This window comes from Anopheles stephensi, chromosome 3, assembly GCF_013141755.1.
Source record: "Anopheles stephensi strain Indian chromosome 3, UCI_ANSTEP_V1.0, whole genome shotgun sequence".
Lineage (NCBI taxonomy): Eukaryota > Metazoa > Arthropoda > Insecta > Diptera > Culicidae > Anopheles > Anopheles stephensi.
This window is the reverse complement of record NC_050203.1, coordinates 12098775-12124331: the sequence shown is the minus strand read 5'-3', so window position 1 is coordinate 12124331 and position 25557 is coordinate 12098775. Positions and strand designations below refer to the sequence as shown.

Genomic DNA, 25557 nt, shown 5'->3' with positions numbered 1-25557 from the left:
AACTACACAAATACGCAGTTTCATCGACTTTCAGTGCGATCATCGATTCGAATCAATTGGCAGTTTTTTTTTAAGCACAATTATGACAGCTTCCAAAGCATTTGAACAATAGCTATACCTCAAAGCTCAATACTTCACATAAAATCATTTTGTGCAATCGATACAAAGTTTTGCTTGATTTATCCACCTATGACACGTGATGTAAGAGACGCACTTGATGATGGTTATTGCTTTGCAGTTCTCAACCTCCATGTGCGGTGTATCACTCTAAAAATCAATGAAAATTTGGCTTTTCTTTCCACATCAACAAACAGCGCTAGCTTCCAACCCGTGCGCCTAAACGCCACCGGTACGCTCGTCGTCACATCTCTTTGGCCTCCTTTGAAGACGGTATCTTGAGCCTCGTAGTCGTTTGTACCTCGCTGACCACCGTGCGCAACTCACCCGCTCGTCGCGGCCTTTTCCCGTATTACAGCGCTGTGTGTCGTTTTTTCACAACGTCAGAGGAGTGAGTGTGCGGAATAGAACAGCGCGTTTCTTTCTTCGGGCTTTTCGGCGTGTCGCGAGCAAATTCGCGCTTCGCAAAGCGGTTCTACGGCGTGCGTGTACGGTGCAGTGGTGGTGAGTTGTGAAGTGGCCGAATTTTCACACCGTGGCGTGTTGTTTTAGCGCTGCTTTCTTTCAGGGTTGGCCACCGCGCTATAGGAAAGTTGGCAGCGACGGTGTGTGCCGTTCGGTCAAGCGTTTGTTCGCCCGCCTTCTCTCCTTCACCGGGCAGGCAGGGGGGGTAAAGAGTGCTTTTGCGTTGTGTGTGCGTGCGTGTTGGTGCGTTAATGTATGTGTCCCTTTGTCGCTTTGTGTGGATTATGATTGCTGCGGGAAGCATTTAAACCGTCGGGACGGAAATGGTCTGTAAGTTCGCTGCTTTGGCCGTGTGTAACTTCGCCGAAAGAGTGTTGCGTGTCTCGTTCGCCTGCTCCCCGGTTGTCGCTGGTGGTAGTGGTGATGATGGTTCGTGATGGTGTTGGTGCAGTTTCCAAGAGTGCAATCGACGAGACCAACAGAGAGGGGTATCTGCTAATTTTGCGTCTTTGCTTCCAGCAGGCAAATGTTGGAAACGGTATTTCATAGCGCTCAGCCGGCCGGGCAACGATGGTGATCCTGGTCGCATAATTTCAATCGGTGTAAGGCTACTTTAGCATAGTAACGCAGGCTGCTGCCGTTGGAAAGTCACACACTCGTGCACGCAGGAATCGCGGTCGCGGTATTCTTTCTTTTTGCTGGTCTTTTTTTTCCTTTGCTCTCGCCCTCTCTTTCCCATCTCTCGTTCGATCCCCTCCTCCCTTTCTTTCCTTTAGTTCAATAATGTGCGCCGCTTCATTCTCGCCTTCCCAGCTGTCAATGCGCCGCGTACGCATACACTTACTCAATGCTCGTTCTCATTACACACACACACAGCTCACTCACTTATTCGCTCGAGCGTGTGCGAACGTGCGAAAGAGAAGCAGCTCATTAGTTTTTCGTATGTGTGTCCGTTTCACGTACCGTGTGTCGTCCATCTTTGAATTACTCTCGTCATCAGCATCATCATCGTCGTTGCCGTCATCGATGTGTAGCCGAGCGCCCGTGTACCACCGTCCGTCCGGCGATCCAAGCTAGCATCATCTTTTCATCCTTCAGCCTGGTTGGTAGCGTGCGTGAAACGCTTTCGCGATCGGAATATCCTTTCATTTCGGCTGTCGCCAGGAGTCCGTCAGGAAGCAGCCTTAACTCGGCTCGTGCGTGCTTTAAAGTCCTAGTCCCAGTGGGGTGTAATGTATCCAAATCTTCCAAGTAGTAGTCGATCGTAAATCTAGCTAAATTGGAAGCCTTTTCGGCGGTCAATCGTTCTTCGAGAGTGATCCTGCAGTAGCAGCAGCCATACTTCTTCGCCGATCTCCACTGCTCCAGTCAGCCATTACGGTTAACAGCGACCGGAAGTGAAAGCCGCCTCTTAAAAAGACAACACTGGCATACTTGATGGAATGTGTAAAAAACAAAAACCGTGGCATTCCGGTTGCTCCACTGCTTCACAACCGCTTGCAGCCGCCTTCAGTTACCATAGCAATCTCGTGATCAAATTTCTGCCGACACGCAAACTGTCTGTCGGGCACGCCGCGCAGCGCGCGCCGGCATTGTGTAGAGTGTGAACCTTCCTAACCTATTTGCACGTCACGTCGCGTTTAAAAGCAGCGTTTGTGGGTGGGCACTCGCTTGGAAATTCACATAGATGGCTTATTCGGTCTTGTATTTTCTTCGCATCTCTTTTCACAGCTTTTCCCAAGCGCACGGCGTGCACACACTAGTGGCAGACAGGCAGGCCAACGCGCATCATTGTTGCATCTGGTGTGATTTAAGCAGTACAGTGTAGAGTGTATACGATCGTAGTGGATCATCAGTCAGTGGGGTAATTACCCTTCCGTACGGCGAAAGTGTTCAGTTAGTGCGAAAAAGAAAAAGGTTGTGCACCGTACGGAAGCACAGGTGTGGAACGTTTCATCGTCTCGCCGCAGACACACGCGGTCTTTGACCGCTAATAGACACCTGAGAGAATCATAAAGTGAGCGAGTCAAGGCGGCTTCAAGATGAGTTGCCCTATGCCGGAAATTGGTTCCTGCATCTCGCTGATATCGAAAGCCGATATCCGCTATGAGGGATTGCTGTTCACCGTCGATCCGGAGCGATGCACGATCGCCCTTGCACGAGGTAAGTGTTCCTGATAAGGAAAATATGCTCTTCTACCGCCAGGACACTTTATCCTTCGTTTGTCCGATGATCAGATGGAAAACAAAATGTCCTCCCGTGTGGTAAAATGCAATGGAGGACTAAACGTTCATTTTGTATGTGCGCATGTGTTTGCGCTCCCATTTTGATCCACAGATGTGTGTGCATGATCAAAGTAGAACCTTGATCCTGTCGTGCGCTTTGATTGGAAATGATTTAAATATTTGCTGCTCTATGCACTATTTCTCATACTCCCGTTTGCCTTTCTTTCACAGTGAAGTCGTACGGTACGGAGGATCGGGAAACACAGTTCCCGATTGCGCCGCAGAACCAATGCTACGACTATATCCTGTTCCGCGGGTCGGATATTAAGGATATTCGGGTGATCAACAACAACCCGGTCCCGAATGATCCGGCCATCATGCAGATGCATCTGCCGCCGCAGCAGGGTCCGCAGATGCCGATGCCGAACAAGCTGGGCCAACCGAGCTATCCGTCGCAGCAGGGCTTTATGATGCCGCAGATGGGTGGCCCACCGACCGGTGGACCGCCCGGTGGTCCGATGGGTGGCGGCCCACCCGTAACCGGTGGCCCGATGGGCGGACCACCGCCGCCTGGTCATGCACCACAGATGGGAGGGGGTGGTGGCAGTGGCCAACCGTACAATGCATTTGGCGGCGGTATGAACAATCTCGGAGGTATGCTATCGAACAATATAATTACGAACAGAAATAAGCTTACTGGTGTTGGTGTTGGTGGTGGTGGTTCATTCGGTGAAGATGGTGGCGTACCCGATGGCAATGGCTCGAATCAGCAACAGCAGGCACCCGAGCAGCAGCAACAGGCGATGGAAATGTTCCCCAAAGCAGGAGGATCCAAGCCAAAACCAGATCTTTCGAGCGGTGGTCGAACGACAATGCAGCAGCAATCATCGCCATCAGCCTTTCTTCCAACGGTCGGCATGCTGTCGGCATCGTCGCCCTCTCCTGCTTCTCCTCTGTCTTCCACCAAAGCGAATGATCTTGTTGTCGTTGGCGACCGTGGACCTTCCGGTGTCCCGACTGTCTTTGGCGGCGGTGTTGCTGCGGAATGCCGCAATGCCAAACAGCAACAGCACACGAACCAACGGCAGCAGCAGCAAGGTGGGAAGCAAGCGAGTTTTACAAGAAATCCTAAAAAAAAGCGGATGAATCGTATCGAAGAGTTTAAGTGTAACTCAAACATTTTCATGCCTTCATATACGTACACTTACAAAATTGCTCTGCTTTTGTTTATGTTGTTGCTGCTGCTGCCTAGTAGCTTTTGTTTTACTTAGTGTAATATTGAGTACGATTCGTTTTTCGTTTTTTTCGTTGCACCTCATCATTCATTCGTTAAACGGCCTTTTCCGCATGCATCGCTTTTGTGCTGCCATAAAACCGGTACCGGTACCGTTTGAAAAACTTTGAATTATTAAATTTCTTCCTTGCGTAAGCGACTTAACAGTTCGCTAGCTTAGGGCTAGTCGCATATCGCAAGTAAGCAGCAGCAGCAGCTTCACACATACGATCGTGCCTGTATTGTTTGATGCCGCCAGCTGCTGTTGAAACGGATGCATTTTGTTATCAGGCAGGCACAGCGATAACGCTTTGTTTATACGATAATGGTGTTGTTATTCGATCTTTTTTTTATAAGCTGATGCTTTCGTTTAACAGTGTTGGTTGTATTGCAGTAGTATGCATACAGCTGAACGATGCATGCTTCATGAAATGATCGCTAAGAGGGATAGCAAAATAAGGTGCTTGAAACATCTGAGTATTCGTTCACATCGTTCAATCAGACGTGTTTTAATGCATAATTTACTACTTATTTCTTTCCCCTTTCTGTTGGCTCGATATCACGTTCGTTCCATACGCTACATATTATAGAATCTCCTCTCTGCTTTTGCTAGTTAAAATTTTCTCTCCAAACATTAATTCGGTTACAATCATAAAAGCGTTAGTAGCTGTCATTATTAATGCCAGGACAACTGTAATCAGGCTTGCATTCATAACCGAAAGCAAATTTACAGGGAATGGGTGTATATCATTAGCCCACACGAATGAAAAACAAAATCTGCTGCTGCCGATGTTTTGCTGTGTTGTTGACGCTGATTTTTCATTACTTCCATGCCCATGGAGACAACTGCGCGCGCGCCGCCTCCCTTCTTCACTGAACGCTACATCCATCCAACATTAAACAGCTTATTTCGTTTCATTAGATCATATGCTATGCTTTGTTGAAAACAAATCTTGTCTCCTTATTCCCATTTTTCACTTTAGTTTTGTTAAATGAGCTTTGCTTTTTTTTTAATTCTTTCGACAAGTTAGTTGTTATGCAGCACCTCCGTTTTGTTTGTTATGTACTTAACGCTTCGTTTTGTAACTAATATTTAAAAAAATATTATTCTCAAACCCGCTCGCTCGCTCTCTCACAGGAAGTGGATCACGTTCGGGCACACCGAGCAACATGCTGTCGCGCAAGAGTCCAACCGTGGACATCGCTGTGCAGACGAACCAGCAGCAGCAGCAGCAGCAGCAACAGCAGCAGCAGCATCAGCACGGCCAGCCACAATCTCAGCAACAGCAGATGATGCAGCAGAACAACAACCGTGACGGTGGTGGCAACAATCAGCGCAACAAAAACAACAACAACAACCAGCACCGAGGTGGTGGTAATCATCAGAACAACATGCGAGAGAGACGCGACTCGGGCAAGCAGCAGCAGCAGCAGCAGCAGCAGTCGCAACACGGTGGAAACGACAATCAGATGAAGGAAAATTACAAGGTTGGGTTTTGTAAACCCTCACGGGCGGGGTCTTTTAACTAATCGGTCAAAAACCATTTCGTTATTTTAGCCAAGACAGCAGCATCAGCAACAACAGCAACAGCAGCAGCAGGGAGGCCAAAACCGTACCGGTTGGAACAATAACCGCAACAACCATCAGAACCACCAGAACAACGGTGGCAACAACAACATCGTACGCCGTCCGCGTGGCAACATTGGCCAACCGCAGCAGCAACAGGTATGGGTGATGTTGTACCAATGTGCTGTGTGGCCATTTGAATCTTATGGCTTTTTTTTGCCGTTGTTGTTGTTTGCAGGGTGGTACCGGTGGTACCGGTGGACAGCGTGCAAAGAATTTGCTTAAGTTCGAAAACGATTACGACTTCGAACAGGCCAACAGCAAGTTCGAAGAGCTACGATCGCAGCTTTCTAAACTTAAGGTGGGCGAAGAGTTGAAACCGGAGCAGGTATTTTCTTTTTCTTTTTTTTGTTATTATGTTTAATTTGTCACTTCCTCCCGTAAATCGAATCGAATCGAATTCCTGTGTCCTGTCCTTGGTTTGTGATCCTCCACTTCCCCCCAAAACTCCACCCCCCCCCCCCCCCCCATACAGACCCCCAATACGACGCGAATGAAGATGATGGCTGTTGCGAAAGGTTTTTTGTTGGCTTAGATGTGTGAAGGTGTGTGGATCTTGCCGGTTACCGATTTGGTATTGTTACTGGTGCTGAGAGGATCGATGAGAAATGTATCGTCCCTTTCCGATGCTAAGCTTCCCGCAAGTTCGATCGTGTCGGGATTAATGAATAATTAAATTGTTTATTACAAAGTTACGATCATTAATCATTAATAGAACAGAGCTAAATCTTCTGGCGCTGCTGTTGTGTTTGCTCTAAGTTTAATTTATTGCTTCTGTTCTGTGCTTCTGTTCTGCTTGTTGGCGTCCATGCGCAGATATTTATGTTTTTGCCATTTACCCCAAAAAGATCACAATATTTATGAGTTTTTCAACACGTTCAATCTATACTGTCGCTTTTTTCTTTAACAAACATTTGGTTAAAGCACGTGCAAATAACAGCTAATTGTGGTTATGCTTGGTGTACACTGTTATGTACTAAATGCATTCTTAATACAATAAGCTACAAACATAAACACGACAGAGGGAAGATGACACGCACGCACAACAATCAGATTTTGGACAGTGTTTTCTACAGTGAATCGGCCACACAAAACATCCAGTCTACCAATAATGGAAAAATGATTGTATGTGTCCCCCTTTTGCAACAAAATTTATCAAATTGTCAAAATTTTGCTGTCTATCATCTTCTTTCTCATCAGCGCAACTCATAAATCCCTCATGTAGAGCAAAGCCGTGTGCCGTGTTTCATCTCGCATAAGCATACATTTGAAGCAAAATATTTGTTTCGGAATGTATATGCGCTGTATGGAACACGACACACCAAGGCCTAACACGAACAACACGAAACATTCTGTTGAGGACAGTAATAACTGAAATCTTTTCCTTTTCGCTTCTTTATCACGCGTTTTGTATCTTCATTGGTTTTTTTGTTTTTAAATAATTCGACGCCTTGTGAATGGATTGAATTTGACGGCGGCGACACACTCGCACACACACACACAGATCACTACCACAACTACCACCACCACAACCACGACCGAACCACTGGACAAGAAGGACGATTCGGGCAACGAAACTGGTGCCGGCGAGCATGAGCAGGAGGAGGAAGACGTGATCTGCTACGACAAGGCCAAGTCGTTCTTCGACAACATTTCGTGCGAGGCGGTGGAGCGCGCGAAGGGTAAGCAGCAGCGTACGGATTGGCGCCAGGAGCGCAAGCTAAACACGGAAACATTCGGCGTTGGATCGACCAGACGTGGCGGGTAAGTGTGTGTGTGTGTGTGCTCTTCTGGGAGGGGCTGGTGGTAATGGCAGGCCGAGTCTCCCATTAGATGTTGGGGTCAAAGCAGAGGGGATAGATGTGTTATCGGGAGGGCTTTTCCTAATAGACGAGCTGGGTTGCCCCGGTGCCATTCTCATGACATGACGGCGCAACATGCAAAACGTGTTGTTCTGTTTAAGAATTAATGAATTTTTCGGTGAGGATATCGGAAAGGGATAAGCATAAGCCTGTTTTGATATACCAGTTATTCTTTAAAGATTTGTCTCCTAATTCTAATATTCTCCTGTGTGTGTGTGTGTGTGTTTGTGTATGAAATAGATACAACCGACGAGGTGGTTACTACCACCGTGGCATCAACTACCACCGCGGAGGCAACAACTACCGCGGCGGCAACAACTACCGAGGCCGCAGTGGCAATCGTCAGCTGAACGGTGGTAACGGCATGTCGCATAACCGCTCGTCGACCGGTGGAACGCAGCAAAACGCGTCCAACAACGGCAACGCCGGTGGACAGCCCCAGTCGAATCAGCTCTCGTCGGCTGCAGCACCACCCACTAGCCACCAGGAGCAGCAACCAGCGGTCATAGAAGTGGCGGCAGGTAAAATGGAAAAAAAAACATTTTTGCTTCAAGCATTATTGTAACTAATCATCTGCTTTTTTTTTAAATTCTTTTTCGGTAGGCAAATAATGCCACGGAAATGGGAAGAATACCACGGATAAACTGTTACTTTTAGAAAGCTGACTAGTTCCGATATAAACGATTGAGCAAAACAAAACATGCGGCAGAAGATAAGAGAGAGAGTTGTCCTAAAATTACGCAAAAAGCAGATTGAATGATGAGAGAGAGAGAGGCAGGCATCATGCGGGAATGTGTCAAATGTGTGCTGCTTGCTGGCCCGTGTGGCTCGCGGGGAGTCGGTAATACAGAGCACGCGATAACACTCCCGACCCCATCTCTCTCGGATCCAGCTCCAGGATCCCCATAATTCCAATCCAAAAGCACGTTTGGGAGAACGAACGGTGCAGAAATGATACGATGGGATGCAGGACGACGAAAAGTCGGTGGAGATATAACAATACAACATTAGTACTACACGTAAAGTCGTCAACAGAGGATCGGTTGATTGTTCGAGCGATTAATCGATTAGTGTGTGTGTGTGTGTGCATCATGTATCTCGTGTGAAACGTAGATGTGTTGTGTGTGAGTGTGTCCAGGCTGCTGAATGCATCGAGAGATGAACACTAAACAAAAAGTTAGCATAAGCATAACAAGGATTTAACTCGTTGTTTGCGGAACCGCACTGTCATTGGATGGATGTTATGTTGTAGTATGTATTGGATTCAGACTGTCCATAAGCACACGATCAATCCAAGCAAAATGCAGATCGACGTTGTTTGCAATTTTATGTTCGATAAAAACCACACGAAATCGAATGAGTATCCACGAAAATCCAATGCGTCAACCGGCAAAAAAAGCCCGGAAGCTCCTACGACGAAGATAATCGAAATGCGAAACCATACGATCACCATGGAGAGAAAACACACACCACTACTACTACGACCGGAAAGTGATTATATTAGTTGTGCAAACACACACACACACAAGCAAACCCACAGCATGCACAACCTGAGCAGCCACTTGCGGCGCTTCTTCGTCGCAGGCGTCGATAACATCAAGCATCCCCTACTTAAGTATACAACTAGTGTAGAACAATAGCCAACAACATCCAAGGAAGCGGGTAGGGGTAATACTCCACGGACCGGTTTTCCTTTTTTGGCCCATCTGCAACGTGCAATCATGTCCACCACTACCCAGCGGCACCACCACCACCACCACACATCTCCTATCATCGGTTAAATCGTATTCAGTTTCATGGCGCGTAACAAAGCAGGCACGGAGAAGAGATGATGAGAAAAGAAAAACGATTTTACACAGAAAGGGGAAGAAAACAGAAGCGAGCAAAACAGTTTGTGCTGGAAACACAACAACGGGTGTTGCATCATATCTAAAATCTCTCTCTCTCTCACTCACTCTCTCTATAGTACCCTCCTGGCGTAGCATAATTGTAAAATAGCAGGCGTTAGAGAGCAAAATTACTGCGCGCGGGAACAGGCAAACCGATTGAAAAGCGGACCATTGAGCCATCTTCTCTATGTTTCTCTTTCCTGTCTATCATACGTTCCGATAGGATATAGAAAGATTGTGCTGACAAAAAAAAACACAAACACACACAATGTCCATCCGTCCGGCGGAATAAGAAAAGAAGAGAGGAGCAGACAAGATACTGCAGCAACATGGGCCAAAAAAAACACACACCTTCTTAACAGCTTTCCTCACACAAATCAGTTTTATAGATTTTTGGAACGTGTGTGTGTGTGTGTACTGGTTTTTCGGTTTAAAAATTTAAACGTTATAACGGTAAGCCGCTTGCGCTGGTGGTTGAACGGCATGTGGCATGTGAAAATGGTGGCGGTGGAACGTACGCCACGGGAGAGAAGAACGGTTATTCAGTTAGGCATAATGATAAAAAAAAACCAATATTTTGATTGCGGAGCGGATCATAAAATAGTTATCCTATTTTTTTTCTCTTTTGCTTTCCTTTTCTGTTTATTTTTTTATACTTTAAATTTTTGTAAGATTTTCATTTATTATTTTTCATCCTTTGCTTTAAATTATAATTTTGGGCCTAGCAAACACAATGTTTGCATTAGTTTTAAGGGGGAAGTTGTGTAATTTTCCTACATTACTACTCCTTTATACGTTTTGTTTGTGCGCGCATTGTTGAACCCTTTTCGCGCCTTGTGCGTAATACTTGCACACGCACGCACGCACTGTTTCCCCACGCGGGGGGATGATATCTGCTCTGTGTGTGCGTACAAAGGGTGTTTGCCAGGCAGGAATCAAACGATTTATGTGAGATGAATCGCGGGCTATTCAATGTGCAGCAGGAGGGAAGGTTGGGGAAGCACGCACGCACGCAAACGGCGGCCAATCTCAGGACGAAAGTCGAAGTCAGTATTAGTCAGACTTGAGCGCTTGAACAAATGGCCTTCCGGGGGAGTGTGTGTGTTGCCACAGGATCACGCCCGCACCTTGAATGCTCTTTTGGTGGTGATGGGGTTGGTTGCAGCACCCGTGCAACCACCGCCAAACCAGAATGTTAAAGCAAAATGTAGAACCGTAATCTTGTATAATGATTTTGAATCATCCGGGGACGCACGCGCAGAAACCAAAACGATGTAAAAACAAAAATTAGAACAGAGAGAGAGAGAGAGAGGGAGAGAAAGCTAGCAAGGATGGTAGAACAAATGTGATTGTGTTGGATTGATTGGTTGCAGTCCGGATTTTTTTTACTACACTCATTAATGTGTTTATGGCTCTAGATCATGCACCCCCAACCCCCCCCCCCCCCCCTGTAATCTTAATTTCGAAGCTAGAGCTCTCCCGTTTAGATGTATTACTCCAGGAAAGTGCTTGTAACAAAAGGAAAGCCAGGCAGCCAAACAGCAGCGAAAACAGTGTGTGTACGGGGCAAGATAGAGAAGGCTAGAAGCGAATGGTTAGGGGAAGGGGGGACGGGCGATGTTGTTGTAGAGCTTTTGTGGCGAACGTAGTATCAGCTAAGTTTTCGGATTAATTATATTTAAAATCGAAAACGTCGTAACACTGGAAGAGAAGAAGTAAAGAAAATATATAAAGCAAAAGCAAATGGAGAAAAATGTGCAAAAAAACAAAGAAAACTCTCCCCCCCCCCAGGACCAGCACTCATCACCCCCCCCACCCCTATATGGATGTTCATTAAGAGTGAAAAATCCAAATATTGCAGATAAGAGGCAGCAGGAGAGAAGAGTTCCTTCACACACACACCTGCATGATGAGTTCCCGGCAGGTGGTGAAACAACTAGGAAAGAATTTGGGGCCGGACGGCGCGGGAAAGTTATTTTAATAATGATGTACCTTCTAAGACGTGCGCCATTGAAGGTGTGGTTTTCCATAGCGTGACAAAAAAAAATTCCTAAACGGGTTTTTGATTGATATGTAGTGTGTCACAGTATTGTGCGTAAAGCCCCAAACAATCACCCTGCGCAACAGAGCAACCTACACCAGAACGACGAAAACAAGCATCGAACGGCATCGGCGTTCCTTCCCACTGCCCACTGGAAGGAATGTGAGCAAGTGGTGTATGTGTGATCTATATGTGCGCATGGTTTTCGCAGACAAAAGTTAAGAGAACTTCCTCTAGCAGAAAGCAGAAGAAGTAAACCAAGATAAGAAAAGAAACATGATAAAGGGGGAGGGGGACACAAACGGAGGGGCGGGGTGAAAGGAAAAAAGGGGAAGCAACAAATAAACTAAACACATGAATATTAAACGAAGTAGAGCAACATAGTAGACACTGACTTTTGCAACAGGAGCAGATAGAGAAAGATATGATAAAGAAGTGTGTGCGTGAGAGAGAGAGAGACGGAAAACACTGCAAGAGAAACTTATCACACGTAAAAAGGGACGGAAGCCGGCAGAAGTATATTCACAACTTTATAAGCAGCAGCTGTAAGAGCAACTTCATAGAGAGAAGGATTAAACTGAAATTAATGCAAGTAAAACGAAAACGGATATCTAGTGATAGGAGATTTGTATAGACGGATAGGCGAGCTGTGGCCATCGCGAGACATTGAAAGATGGCCTCTCGTCTGTACAAAACCAACCAAAAGTGTTGTCGATCGGCTTGTTCGCGCGTAAAATCGAGCGTTGTTTTAACGTATAGGCAAGGATCCCGCCCCAAAAACCGGGCGCGGACGAATGTCGCCAGTACCAACAGGTCAGCAGGAGTAGCGCCCTAGAACGTGACACGAAATTGTTGTGCCCATCCCTGGAATCGTGTGAGCATGCTAAGACACAGACCAACAAAACAACAGATTGCTAAAACAAAATGGGATAACGAAAAGCAGATAGCCTCGCGAGAAAGAAAAGGAAGATGGATGGCGATATTTAGTACGGAAAATTCATTGGACGGACATTGAATTGAAAAACGAAAATGGCGCGCTTCGTGTGTGTGTGTGTGTTTCTCGGGAAAGAAATCGCCAGAAATATGTTTTTATATTTTATCAAAAAAATCAACAACACAACACTGTAAACGCATGCACGCTGAGCACAGCACGTGGCCACTGGGGCGGGTTGTGGCGTAAGGTGGCGTCCACGTGCATGACAGTATAATATAACGATAACAGGTGGTGTGTCCAGCGTTTCAAACATCTCGTTGCTCCACTAGTGTCGTGTGTCACCGATGTGTGTGTGTGTGTGTGTGTGGACCCGTAATGCGTACAGCGAAGAATGCGACCCTAATCCTACTTTGAATTGAAGCAGCAAAAACGATTAAGAGCATGTAAGGTTAAACACAGCATTATGTGCAAAAACATAGAAACAGGGAAGAGTGAACCAGTGGCAATGCACTAGAAAATGCAACCTTTAAAGCAAATTTTGCCAACCAGAAGAAAAAACGGAAGGCATCTCGTAATAATCTCGCATGTGAAAGAGGAAGGACCGATTTGGATTTTTTTCTTTTGAATGCCAAACACCCATTCAAGTCACTTAGTTGTTTGATGTTACATGGTTTGTAAAGAATCGAAGGGAAAGCTTGCACACGACGGTGATATGATATAGCAAAGGAAAATGCCCAAAAACGCCATGCATACGTCGTCCTCCAAAAAAAAGGGTTGCGCTTCCCTGTAGAATTGTTGTACACGCACGTCCGTAGTTCCAATGACCGAATGATGCTCCATTTGATGAACGATAGAACAATATTTGTTGGTTTTCGTTGCCGATGCCTAACATCTTACCAAGTTTTGATCGCTTTTTACTTTGCTGTTGGTTAGCAATGGTTCAATAAAAGACAACTAGCTACAGCTAGAACGCTTATATCGAAAACGTACTTTCGCACACTTTCATATGAATTTTCGAAATTGTAAGATCTTAGAAAACCCTTTCAGAGGTGTGCGATAGGACGATGGAAAGCATCGAAGAATTGGCCCAGAAACACTGAACACAGTAGCAAATGGGAAACGATAATTAGCGGCTTAGTCTATATCGCATCGAATAAAAGGAAGGTGATGAATTGGTACAAGAATTGTACAGGAAGCAAAGAAACAGATGGATGGCTGAAAATCTTGCCCAAGTTCCTTCTCTGCACCATCATCATCATCGTCGCCACCATCACGAAGGAGATAACGAACACAGTGGAGTAACAGTAATAGTATAATGTTGTGAACACATCGGAAAACAGCTATTGCAAAAAAAACAGCTGACAAATGGAAACAAATTGTATGGAAAAATATATATAAATGAAAAAACAAAACAAAACAAACAAGAAATAAACAAAAAAAAAAACAAGAGGCAGATGAAAAATACCCCTTTAGAGTACAAATAGTGCTCTATAGTAAAGAAAAAGGATTAATGTTCACGTATGCGTTCTGTATTGGTGTGAGTGAAAGAAAAGCCAAGCATCAATCGAGTGATCCTAGTAACCGGGCGGGATGTATGTATGGAACGGAGGCTAAACACTTCAAGAACGCTTGCATCAGCCCTGAAAACTCCGGCATCTTTTTAATCCTACTTTTGCCTTACACAACTCCAGATTTCACCTTGAAGCCAAATTATCGAGAACGGAGCACAATTCCTTTTGTTGGCGGATAATCAGGATCTTTACCAAACTGGCTGGCAGGTACACATGTCCGTGCTACAGAAATAATCGTGACGAGGTAACGTTGCAGCACGTCACACGGTCATCAAGGTAGCCGTGAGAAAACTTTCACGAATGATTAACACAACCACACCGTCGTCGTCACCCTGCAAGCGGAGCAAGGGGGCGTAAAATTAGTTTACGATTTAATTATCCAAAGTAATAAACAACCCACCGCACGGTATCGGTTCGCGAAGTTCGAAAGGTCTGAACAACAAAAACTGAAGACATTTGCCTACTAATTAGGGGGTCCTACCCGAACTGTGTGCGTCAAACCACTCTTTGTCCACTAATTATACTATTTTTGTCCTACCGTGTTGCCCCCGAGATCGTTCTCGCCTGCTTGTGACTGAAAAACCTTCCTGTTCAATATCGAGTAGCGAGCATCTGTGAAGTGACGTCACAGCAACAGTAAAGTCGCGTGTCCCCTCACTTTTTTGAGTGCAGATTCTACCAAGGGAATGCTAATCGAAGAAAACGACGAAAAGGTCGTTGACTGGATCGGGCAGGCAGTGTTTTCCCGAGCGGTGTGTGGTGTGGCAGTAGGGGTGGCAGATGCAAAGCAGTGCTATTTATTATCCTCCCGCTGGTTCCTACTTGCGCTGGGCTATAAATTGGGGAGCATTGTTGAGGTCCGGAGTCCGGAGTATTGCAAGACAAGCGGTTCTGTGCGGCCGAGTCTTGCAGCAACTCCAACACTCAACCCGGGCCTCACCAACAATTCCTTCTGCTCAGCTACATGTATAAGGGTTGGCGTGTAGGGGTGTGCTTTGTAGTGGATCGGAGTGTGTCAGTAGTACGCCGGAATGGACAGACGAAACAGTAAAGGGTTGGCAATATTTATTACCATATTATGGTAATTATTTGCCAAGCTGTGCGACAATTCGCGGGCACCAATGGCACTCTGTGTGTGCCACGGAATCCGGACGAATGAATGTCATGATTTGCTTGTTGAAGCAGAAACCCAGTGCCGGATAATTGTTGTTAAGTACTTAGAATTGGATAAAAGAGATCTAGTATTTTTTTCTAATTTTTTTATACATCGTTGCCAAATTAAGCTAATTGTTTAATCATTCTTAATCTTTCCCATTCATCACAATCAAACACGTTATAGGATAATTAATCATTTTTTTGTTTACACTCATTTAAGGTTGATTTAAAAAAATGGCTTCCATAACAAAAAAACACAAAAACAGGACCTCTCGTAAGGGGAAATTAAGAAACAACCCCTGGGCAGCATTATTTGGCAAAGAATTCGGGCACTGGGCAGTCCCCTCAAGAATTCCCCATCACCAATCGGACACTGTAGTGGACATTTGGTGGACGTTTGTGCTTTGTTAGTATTTCAACGTCCCGTGGCGGCCCATAACACAGTCCTTCTTACCCCCCTCTTTATACCCTTTTTTCGGCACCATTTCACACCATTTCCCATTTGTGCTGATTTAATTATGGGTCTTCTTCTGTACTGTACTCGACTGAACTGCTTCGCTGCTGGACTGGACGTGGACGAATTCCCACGCGAAGGTACGCTCCAAACCGTGGGCCCGACATTATCAAGATTGATGGCAATGGCGGCAAGCTTCCGGTTCTAGGTCCGTTTTAATGTACAGCGTTCCGTGCAAGCGATGCTGACACATGTGACACAACTCCATGTGGCGGGTAACTACGACACGTGGCTGTAGTAAACGTGCTTCTGTCCAACGTTTCCCACCGTTCGTTTGGCCCGCGTTCCGGTGTGGTTCCGGTTAATGTTGGTAAAAAATGGGAAAAAATGCGGATAATGTATCCGTTTGCTTTTGGGAATGTTCCCCCCCCTGATTCACGGATGTGATAGAAGAAAAGTTTAATTAACTCTCACTGCCACACTGACGTAAAGGACAGAAAGAGTCGCCCGGAAGGCAATGGGAAAATAGTTTGCCGTGAAAAACGGACCCTTCAACGAAATGTTGCCAGTTCATTAGCTCCCCCCTACAGTGGATTCATTTGCATGAGGTAAGGGTGTTAAGTCTTAAAAAAAACTCCCAAATCCCATTGCCGAAGGTGTTGGTATTAGTCGCTGTGACTTTCATTATGATGTGTCGTGAGATATTAGATTAATAGGAGTCTTTAACGGTTATGGTTTTTTTGGGTAACATTTTTTTCTAATAATTCCCTTCGTACGATAATCGGAAATAGTTCTGTGTAATGAAATTAAATAAATATTTTAGTAATATTTTTGGTGAAAGAATAAAGCATTAAGAACTACGCTATCCAAATTCAAACCAACCCCAAACACGCAACAAGAGAAGGAAAAATATTTATCAAATAATGCAAATGCTGTTTTAGCTTCTTTTCACACTGTAACATAACATTACATGCCAACGGTTGACTCCAAAGAAACGGAAATCCCAGTTCCGGCCGGCCTTCCCAAAGAAGCAACGAGACGAGCCCCCGTCAAATTTGTAAAATATTGTGTCTACCACCGGCAGAAACCCTCCCAGACAGGCCGCCAGCGCACGGTTCCCAGGATCATCCACCGATTGGCGCAACTAAACCACAACCGGTCGACGAATGGCACATAAATCAATCGTTGCTGCAGCGTACCGTTGCAGCCCTTAAGGGTGTACCCAAAGCCGCAGACTAATCAGCCACCAGTGCAATTGCCGAGGCGGTTGTTTTGTTTATTTTATTACCATTAACAAAACCCTCGGTTAGTCCCGGTAGCTCGCTCTTCTGCCCTTGGTAACGGCTCGCGAGTTCGTTTGGAGAAGCCAATCATCACCGGGGGTGCGTACCACCGCCCAGTTTCCGCCGCTTGATCAATAGCTGCCGAATGCCGAAGTGGATATGGGTTCGCCCACTCCCCCGTTTGTTCGGGGTTTTATCAATGTGAGGTGAGAGATGCATTGCTTGGAAAACGTTAAACTCACTTTTAAACTCAGATTTCACATTTCAGAAAGGATGAATGAATATTTCATCCCCCAACGTTGACTGTACATACAAATTTGGAATCGAGTTTTTTTACAGTTCTGCACGTAACAACAATTACAGCCAATCGATTAACATATTAATTAATCGTGGGGTTCCCATTTGGGCTTTCCGACCTCTCCTGCAATAACGCCATTCGTCATTGGTGTACGAATCCAACCCGAACGGAAAACGCACATCGAACAACGGCAAGGATTCGCAGTCGCCTCGTAGCCGCGCGCGTAAACAAACGAACGTTGCGCAAACACGCGGAGCAACGAAAGTAGCGGCGAGCCAGCATCGTCGTCTTGTTCGTGCTGTTCCGATGGCAACAACCGGCGTTGGGCTCGTGTTTGGTTGGGGGGTCTAGTGTTTCAGCTCGGCCCTAGGGACGGTTAGTTGACAACTAGCTATCGATGGAGAGCCTGAAGGATCCTTACGTGAGTGAAAGTGCCTTCCGAGAGCATAGTGAGTGAGCAGGTGATTTTAAACTGGTTGTTTACTTCTATAAACTATGCGTGTGTGAAAAGAAACTCGGATGTGTGAATAAATCGATAAAAGGATCAATCACAGCGGATTATCAGCAACAGCAGCAGACGGAAGTGAACAGCGGGAGAAGACACACACCAGATCAAACACTATGATCGATGACGATGAGGATGACTACGAAGGATATTGTGAGTAGTTTGAACGCTGTGCGAAGAGAATCGGGTTTTGAAGTGTCCTCAAATCTTGCCATTTCCTTGGGCCCTTTTTCTTGGGTGCGAAAAAAAGGGTCGTGTGATATGAACATCGTTTTTCGTGATACGAATGGCCTCCAGTTGACAACAGCAAGGCTATTTTTAATGGTCGTATAAGTATGCTTTGTTGAGGGTTGTATGTGATTTCCTATTTTGAAAAATAATGCTACAACTGATTCTTCAACAACCAATGTAACATTGAATGGAAGAATGAGGATTTGAAGTCAATCATCTCAATGAGAGGCTGAAGTGTGCCTCTTTATATTACGTTCGCCTCATATAGAGTGAACATAAACAGTCCCTTAAGCACCTTACCAAAGCTGGGAAAAGAACTGAAGCTAGTCTATGTTTGTAATCTTGTTGCTCCAAAGTACTAATATTCAAATTGGGCCCAAAATGAAGTATCAAATTATTTTCAATTTTCTGTACTAATTTTATGACCGTGCTTCGAACGGTCCAGAAACCCTCCAAAAAACGCTTCCATCGATGCATTTAAATTGTATCAAACAAACGAACGCTCGGAGAAGTTTTATTGGCTAAAGAAAAACCACCCTTTTCCCTATCTTTTTCTCCACTTTAGTTCTTCGCCCTGCCAACGAGTACAACATAAAGGAAAAAATCATCCAAGCGAATCAGGAATCGTTTGCCATTCCGACACCACCCTCCCCACGCCAGCACGCAACCGGCGAACGGCGCGTAACCTTCCGCGAGCAGCTCGTCGACTACGAACCGGACGATTACAGCAGCGAGGATGACGGGGGATACGCGGGCGGATCGGGTGGCGGATCGGGAGGTCCGAAGAAGAACGCCATCATCGAAACGGTAGCGGACGTGCACCGGGATGGAAGTGGCGTGGACGGATCGACGGATGCGGACACGATCATCATCGAGGAGCTGCACCTGGATGATCGGCGCACAACAACACCGGATCACGAGCGGGAAGACGATGAGGTGGTGGTCGAGGAGGAGCAGCTGCCCGAGGGAGACGGCTGGGATGAGGACGGCGAAGGAACGGACGATCGTATGGAGAAACATAAGACTGGTGTGGAGGGTGAATCGGTAGTGTCCGAGGAGGAGGAAGAGGTGGAGGAGGAAACCGTGCCCCACGAAGAGCACGGAGCGGAGGTGGAAGAGGAGCAGGAGGAGGATGAGGAGGAGGAGGAGGAGGAACCAACCGATGGTTCAAGCATGGATACGGAAATTCACAATCCGGAGAGTAGTGAGGACATTAGCAGCAGTCCACTGAAGACATACCGCAGCGAGGCCGACTCCCGGTCCGGTTCCGGCGATTCGCAGGCAGAGGAGGTGAATCCTGGCGAGGAAGACGCGAACGACGCGCCCCACTACGAGGATGACCATGATGACGACGCCCATGGGCAGTCGTTCTATCGCGACGGAACGGCACATGACGGTGATGACCGTGACTCATCATCGGACGGTGAACGTCCGCTCGAAGCACACCGAGCGAAACGATCGTCGACCTGCCGTCGGAAGTGCTGCCGGCACAAGAAATCATCCGGCGAAAAGTTGCCGTACTACAACGGTTTCCGTTCCGAGTATGGGCTGTCGCGGGAAGAGCTGGAGGAGAAGAAGCGGCGGCTTGAGGCTCGAAGGCAGCGGGTCCGCGAACGACAGCATCGTCGTACGGCGGAACAGCGTCAGAAGGCTCGCTCGAACGAGGAAGCGTTTGCGGCCTGGCTGCACGGCAAGCTGCGGAACTCGATCAACAAACATCAGAACATGTACGACGTCAGGCAGAGTGGATCGTCCGGCCGGCAGCAGCAGCAGCAGCAGCCCCAGAACCCGAAATATCGCCGCCGGAACGGTATCCACACGATGCAGCAAATTTCGTACGGTTAGCAATCTTGCAATAAAAGTAATATTACTCCTCCTTTACTCACACACAACGTGGACGCGAATTGGACTGGACTTGATTGCAGCAATCTTTTATCAGAACTTAAGAAAATCTGAGAAAATCCTTCTTCCTTTAAAAACACACGATGACATTGGATTTGAAAGATTAGCCCTCGGGCGCCAACTGCAGCACCAATGCACATGCACAGGAAAATCTCACACAAACAGGCACACTTCCCTTCGTTGACGCGCCACTGCTTGCACAGCACAATGATCACCAAGCACGCGATGCTTCCGTCAAGCACCGTAGAATTATCGAGAGCAAAGGTTTCAGGTCCAGGTTCCGGCTCTGATAATTAATTCGCTTCCCCCATGGTGCCCGCGCCCTGCAGTTCCCTGGTGGCTGTGGTCAGTTGGCACGAGAAGGATTTGCACTGCACGCTATCCATTTTTTTACTCGCACGCTGCTCGCAAGTCCCATAACGAACACAGCGGGGAGTGGTGGTTACTTGCGTTTTCTGGAAGGGCAATAAAATAACGATTGCTAAAATTTGAGTCCTGCATTTGCTGACAAATCGAATCAGCTGCAGTAATTTTCCGCATTGCTTCACGTGCGGTGTTCGGTGAAAGCTTAACCCGGTGTGCGGCTGTGATTGGAGGAGCTGTTTCGGAGAGTAAGACTCAGTCACGAGAAACTATGCCTTCTCCAGAGTCAACGATTCGGCTAGGCCAGCTCCATGCAATATGCGAAAGGTGAAACGAGCAGCAAAACCATGTATAGACGTAACTTAATTTGCATTTTGCTCACACTTTCTTGCTGTTGGAGAAGTTGGTAATGATGTATGCAAAATGCATACAATGAAAATGGACAAGAAATGCTCCTCGATTAAAGAAAAGGTTAAAGGAATAGAAAGGAAAGCAGCATGGGGCGGTCCGGTGGCAGGGGCGACAACGGCGCCGGTCTTCACACGGCAGGACCGGGGTTCAAATCCCATCTAGACCGTAGGGCTGACTACTTTAATACGGGTAAAATCAATTCACAGAAAGCCAGAAATGGCCAGCAGAGACCTCTCGAGGTGGTAGTGCCAAGGAAGAAGAAGAAAGGAAAGCAATACGACCAGAGGCCACAAGGATGATGTGATTAGTCACGTCATGAGCGCAACACCAAACAACCCAATGGCCTTTAGAGACTTAGGACGGAAGTGTAGCAATTTCGCGCCAAATTCAAATTGGCAGAGGGAGGGGCGCTACCACAATTTTACCACCCAGCTGTGAGATCCTTTTTAAAAAAAACTGTTTATTCAAAGTACTAATAATACAATAGTCATTTAAATACACCGCAGCTCTAGGGCGCACACTATCTCATGTTTACAAAGCCTGCCGATGGTATTATCAGCGAACCCGGGTTGTTGTTTTACCATGAAATTTAAGCTTAACTTTAGATGAATATGAATAACATGCGCCAGCCAATGTTGGTTGTTTGCTCTCTAGCTCTATCATTTATATACTGTGATTGAGGAAAGTGTCGTATAAAGGGTGTGTGTGTGTGTGATTTTTTATGTGTATTACTATCGCTGCGTGAGTATTCCAATCGGGTTTATATGTCGCTTTTACACTACACACCACCGTAACGAACGTTCTTCTAGTGTCCTCTTTTTGTTGTTATAAATTTATTTCTGATTTTATCGTGCATGTAAAGTGTACGCATAAAAATTGTCTCTTGTTTTTCTACCCGCAGTATTACTTGTTCAAGTCCCACCCGGAAGCAATACCCAATTGCTTATTGTATTCCCAAAAATTTTAATTTAAACGATTCTAACGTTGTCGTCTACCATTTTTGTTTTTGCTCTCTCTCTCTCTCTTTGCTGTGGCTAGCCAATAATGGGGGGAAATTTAAAGCTCATTTTACGCACGGTGTTTTTGGGGTTTGCGTTAATTTTGATTCCTTTTTCTATCGATAGCTCAACCGAACTGATCATTAACTTGCCTACAATGTATGTCACATCGTCACTTCGGGGCTTGTATAAGTATATGTTTCTAAAGTAAAGCCGATCTCCTCTAGTACGAAGTTTCCTTTTCACAGTAACGTAAAGCATAACATTTACGCCTTCAAATGCTAGCAGATAGGTTAAGGGAAAAACGTAAATGGTTGTGTTAAATATACATATAAACAGGATGCCGGCGAGACGGGATATAGTAAACGCAACACCACAATAATACCCTCCCTATTTCTTTCCCTCTCTTTGTTATAATCGCCAGTTTTTCCTCGTTTTTCGATTCTAATTATTATGTTTCCCCTCTCTCACTCTCTTTCTGACTTTTCGTGTATCATTCTTTCCACTAGTTTATCACAAGTAGTAGTAGTTGACGGTTACGAATCAAATTGTCTCCTCTCCGATGCCCGATGCTGCGGGTTATTGTGTTAAGCGGGTGTTTTGATCAATAAACATAAACGCGTTTAGTTCTATTATTAAGCTAGTAAGCCACCAAACCACCAGAATACCTGGTACATTGTGATGAACTGGCCCGATTGAGAGTGTCTATCAATGCAGCTGAAGCCGTAATCTAACTATCAATCGATTGCGCGTTTAGCATTTTTTAAAGAGAGCTTTTATGTTTTTTTTTTATGTTGTATATGCTATCGTTTTGTTTTTCCGTTTTAGCTTCCTGTGTTTGCCAAGTGATTGTTTCGATAGAAAAATTGGTTCCGAATTTGCTTACACTTCTTACACGTTTGTGTCTAGTTGAGCCCCTAAGCCAGGTCGTCCCTGTGCAAATGCTAAAGCTATAAGCTGCCGCCACCACCTCGAACCCTCTCCGGTATAAGCACTTTCATATGCTTACTAATAATAAGTAGCGGTATGAGCTAGTAGTGTTCAGTTTTCAACACTTGAACAATGGACAGTGTTTCATCCCCACTTTCGCTGAAGTCGTAGTGTTAGAGTTTGCTCTATTTGTAAAAGGTTTTCGCAATTGGTGAAATATGACACGCTCAGCGCGCTTGGTAGCGTATGCAAAGCAAAGGACTATTTTAATTGAATCATCATCATGGTCAGGCAAAATATTTCCTCTCGGGAAATAAAGCATGACGAGAATGGCACATAATGCAAACCGGAAACTGGCAATAGGAATCGTCCTTTTAGGGGAGCAGAAAGACGAGTGGAAAAGAATATTGTGATACATTACACGCAGCGCTGGTAGACCAGTCGTGCAACCGTTTAAGATTGCTATACGTTTGAATAATTTATACTTTCCCTATATATTAGCATAGCAGAGAAACGTGTTCGTTTGAGTAGTGATTACGTGGAAGACGCTCGTAGCAGCATCGGACGGTGCATGCGGGATCACAGAGCAAATCTGTGTAGCGACATGTGGCGACACTTTCAATTTGTTTTCGCACGCGCTACTTGAGCGTGAGTGGTCGTGTGTGTTTAAAGGTGTGTAAATTTTTGTATGAAAAAAGCTTCCCGTACGATGCAAATTCCATGTGAGCTCTATATGGAAATGTAGTAAATAGCAAATAGTAAAAAAAAACTGTTTACCTAAGCCGTCGGCTAGAATCGACCATTTCAAGCTCGTTTCTACTACTGTCTATGGGTTCTTCCCTCTAGCCCAAGAGCAATGCATATTGTATCCATCAACTATTTCAAGTCTTGTTGCCGATTGAGACCACCATATACCTGCGAAGGAAGCATCGTTATCGTTTTAGTTTTGCTACACCTCCGCCACTTATCAGATGGGTCCGCTTCCGCTTACCTCGTACTCACAGCACTGTCCAATCTCTTGCTAGCTTATCTCCCTACTTGCTTCACGCCAGAGGACCATTCCATACACTTACGTGAAGAGTGGTAAGTGATAGAAGTCAAATCCTCGATAGCCTCGGGCCGCCAACCAGATGTACACGACGTGGTACGCACCCGGCACAAAACAGATGAAGCCCGCCACGAAAAACACCGCTGCCTGTGATCCGTTGTGTGGTTCCACCAGGGCGTACGCACCCATCGCAATCAGGCCGGTACCGATGATCAGCAGTGCAATAGCGGCCAGCACTGTGCGCCAGTTTTCTCGCACCTTTGGATGCCGCCAGCAGTAGGTGTACGATTCGCTCGACGATAGGTGACCATACTCTTGTATCAGCGAATCACTGTCCCTGGAGGTGGTATCATCGGTGTATTTTAGATGGGCTCTATTACTACACGCGCGCGCGTGTGTGTGTGTTTGGTTGTGTACATGTGCGTAAGAGCATACGTGTGTGTGTGTGTGTTTTTTTAGCATTGCATTACAGTTACAGCAGCGGTCCAGTTTGCCGGTACGCGAAGACAAAACAACCCGACACCAGGATGTCCACGAGTATGGACGAAGCGACAAGGAAGGGCAAAGAAGTTAATAAAGAACAGGAAGAGAACGAGAAGGAGAAAAAGAGAGATACCAGAGAGAATTCTAATCATACCCACATACAGTCAGTCTACACATAATCGATCGAAGTAGCATATGTAAATTACGTATTGTCCCTCCTTTGTTTCTGCTACTGGCTAATGCTACTACTACTTCTACCACCCCGAAAGAAAGAGAGAAACAACACCCGGAAGCGGAAGCATAAAGCATCGATGCGATCGATTTACAGGCTGCCTTACCTTTGGTCGTGAATTCTTATCGACACATCGTCCGGCGAGCGGGCTTTTGCTCGCATCGGTGTACTGATGACGGTCGAGCCGTACACCTTTATAACTTCGTCCGTTTCTTCCTCGAATGCATCGTGTATGGAGAATCGTTTCGCTGTATCCTTTCCCTGGAGACCCCGGTTGCTATTACCGTTCTGTAGATTCATCTTGTTGCTGCAGGTGCTCCGGAATGCTGTTGTATCCAGCGGAATCGCACGAGTCCGCTTTTTAGCTACTCCAACTCTACGACAAGATCGGACGATGCTCTACGTTCTCGCAGCTGTCGTGATTGTTGTTCTCGAGAGCATACTTGGATGAACGGGTTTGGTTGGACTTGACTCACTCGACACAGCAACGATTGCGGCGGTTACTACGGATCCGAGCCTGTTTTCCTTCGGCTTTTCCCTTGTTGTTGGTTACACTTTCACGATCGATTGGCGCACGGGGATGCAACTGAAATACGGAATCAACGTTGTTTTTTCACACCTGCTGTTTGGCAAAGACACTGTGCGCTGAACGGAGCAGCAGATGCAGAAACTCATTAACATACATTACGATGACGCTCGGCTGTTGATGATGGCGCAGCAGTAGCTCAGCAAGGACGGAATGGAGGTGAGCGAGTTTGAAGCTGCATTTTGTGTACGTTCGTCCCGGTACACGAAAGAGCGTTTTGCAGAGTTTCGCTATCAACACAAGTAGGGCTCGGTTCGACGGGTAGCGGTTTTCTACTTTGTTTGGAACTTAAAAGGACTGCTGCTGTCGTCTGGTAAACATGGCGGATAGGAGTGTACGGTGTTTTGCTATACAGAAGCAAGCAGGAAACCCATATATAGGTAGCCTCTTTTCGCCTACGTACAGGATCCAGGTGTGTGTGTGTGTACGGAAGGTAAACTGTCAGCGCGAGATCGCGATACCAGCAGGAACAATAACAACAACACCCGCTCAGCTCGATGTATCTTGACGGTTATGACAGCATGGGTTTGATCGATTATTTGGCGCACAGAGGGAGTGCATTTCTGTTCAACTTTGTTTTGTTAAATGTTGCTGCCATTTCGCAATGAAAATGAAAACAAAGCAACGTTTGCTATCGATGTTTAGTTTTTATTTTAGCAAAGCGCTTTGGTTTA

General features: G+C 46.0%; 3 protein-coding genes across 8 annotated transcripts; 2 read left to right on the top strand and 1 right to left on the bottom strand.

Moving 5' to 3' along the window:
* The first annotated feature begins 416 nt into the window (after positions 1-416).
* On the top strand, positions 417-13788 carry LOC118514229 (protein LSM14 homolog B). Of its 5 annotated transcripts, none has more exons than XM_036060929.1 (9): positions 417-621; positions 2314-2745; positions 3039-3461; positions 5219-5568; positions 5639-5806; positions 5886-6035; positions 7212-7471; positions 7810-8090; positions 8173-13788. In XM_036060929.1, exons 2-9 carry the CDS (start codon positions 2625-2627, stop codon positions 8178-8180), a joined length of 1761 nt encoding a protein of 586 aa, XP_035916822.1. In that variant the 5' UTR covers positions 417-621; positions 2314-2624; the 3' UTR covers positions 8181-13788. The 5 variants fall into 5 exon arrangements, with proteins under 5 accessions (XP_035916822.1, XP_035916825.1, XP_035916823.1 ...); XM_036060932.1 differs by lacking the exon at positions 417-621 and adding an exon at positions 1558-1684; XM_036060930.1 differs by lacking the exon at positions 417-621 and adding an exon at positions 1610-1778.
* Positions 13789-17581: 3793 nt separating this feature from the next.
* LOC118514233 (cilia- and flagella-associated protein 251) lies at positions 17582-19822 on the top strand. The gene is made up of 2 exons (XM_036060937.1): positions 17582-17852; positions 18496-19822. The coding sequence occupies exons 1-2, from the start codon at positions 17816-17818 to the stop codon at positions 19773-19775; spliced, it is 1317 nt and encodes a 438-aa protein (XP_035916830.1). The 5' UTR covers positions 17582-17815; the 3' UTR covers positions 19776-19822.
* Positions 19823-21046: 1224 nt separating this feature from the next.
* On the bottom strand, positions 21047-25365 carry LOC118514243 (transmembrane protein 134). Of its 2 annotated transcripts, none has more exons than XM_036060949.1 (4): positions 24981-25365; positions 24404-24883; positions 23526-23961; positions 21047-23449 (listed from the first exon to the last, which is right to left on the bottom strand). In XM_036060949.1, the coding sequence occupies exons 2-3, from the start codon at positions 24595-24597 to the stop codon at positions 23604-23606; spliced, it is 552 nt and encodes a 183-aa protein (XP_035916842.1). In that variant the 5' UTR covers positions 24598-24883; positions 24981-25365; the 3' UTR covers positions 21047-23449; positions 23526-23603. The 2 variants fall into 2 exon arrangements, with proteins under 2 accessions (XP_035916842.1, XP_035916843.1); XM_036060950.1 differs by having other exon boundaries at positions 23526-23919; positions 24981-25354.
* Positions 25366-25557: the final 192 nt, after the last annotated feature.

Excerpts from the sequence above, each read along its gene's own strand:
- LOC118514233 (XM_036060937.1), top strand. The coding sequence starts at position 17,816 with ATGATCGATGACGATGAGGATGACTACGAAGGATATT. Across the intron at positions 17,853-18,495 it reads GGATGACTACGAAGGATATT|TTCTTCGCCCTGCCAACGAG; the intron begins GTGAGTAGTTTG and ends TCTCCACTTTAG.
- LOC118514243 (XM_036060949.1), bottom strand. The coding sequence starts at position 24,597 with ATGAATCTACAGAACGGTAATAGCAACCGGGGTCTCCAGGGAAAGGAT. Across the intron at positions 23,962-24,403 it reads ATAAGAATTCACGACCAAAG|TAATAGAGCCCATCTAAAAT; the intron begins GTAAGGCAGCCT and ends GCGCGCGTGTAG.
- LOC118514229 (XM_036060929.1), top strand. The coding sequence starts at position 2,625 with ATGAGTTGCCCTATGCCGGAAATTGGTTCCTGCATCTCGCTGATATCG. Across the intron at positions 3,462-5,218 it reads CGGTATGAACAATCTCGGAG|GAAGTGGATCACGTTCGGGC; the intron begins GTATGCTATCGA and ends GCTCTCTCACAG. Across the intron at positions 6,036-7,211 it reads AAGAGTTGAAACCGGAGCAG|ATCACTACCACAACTACCAC; the intron begins GTATTTTCTTTT and ends ACACACACACAG.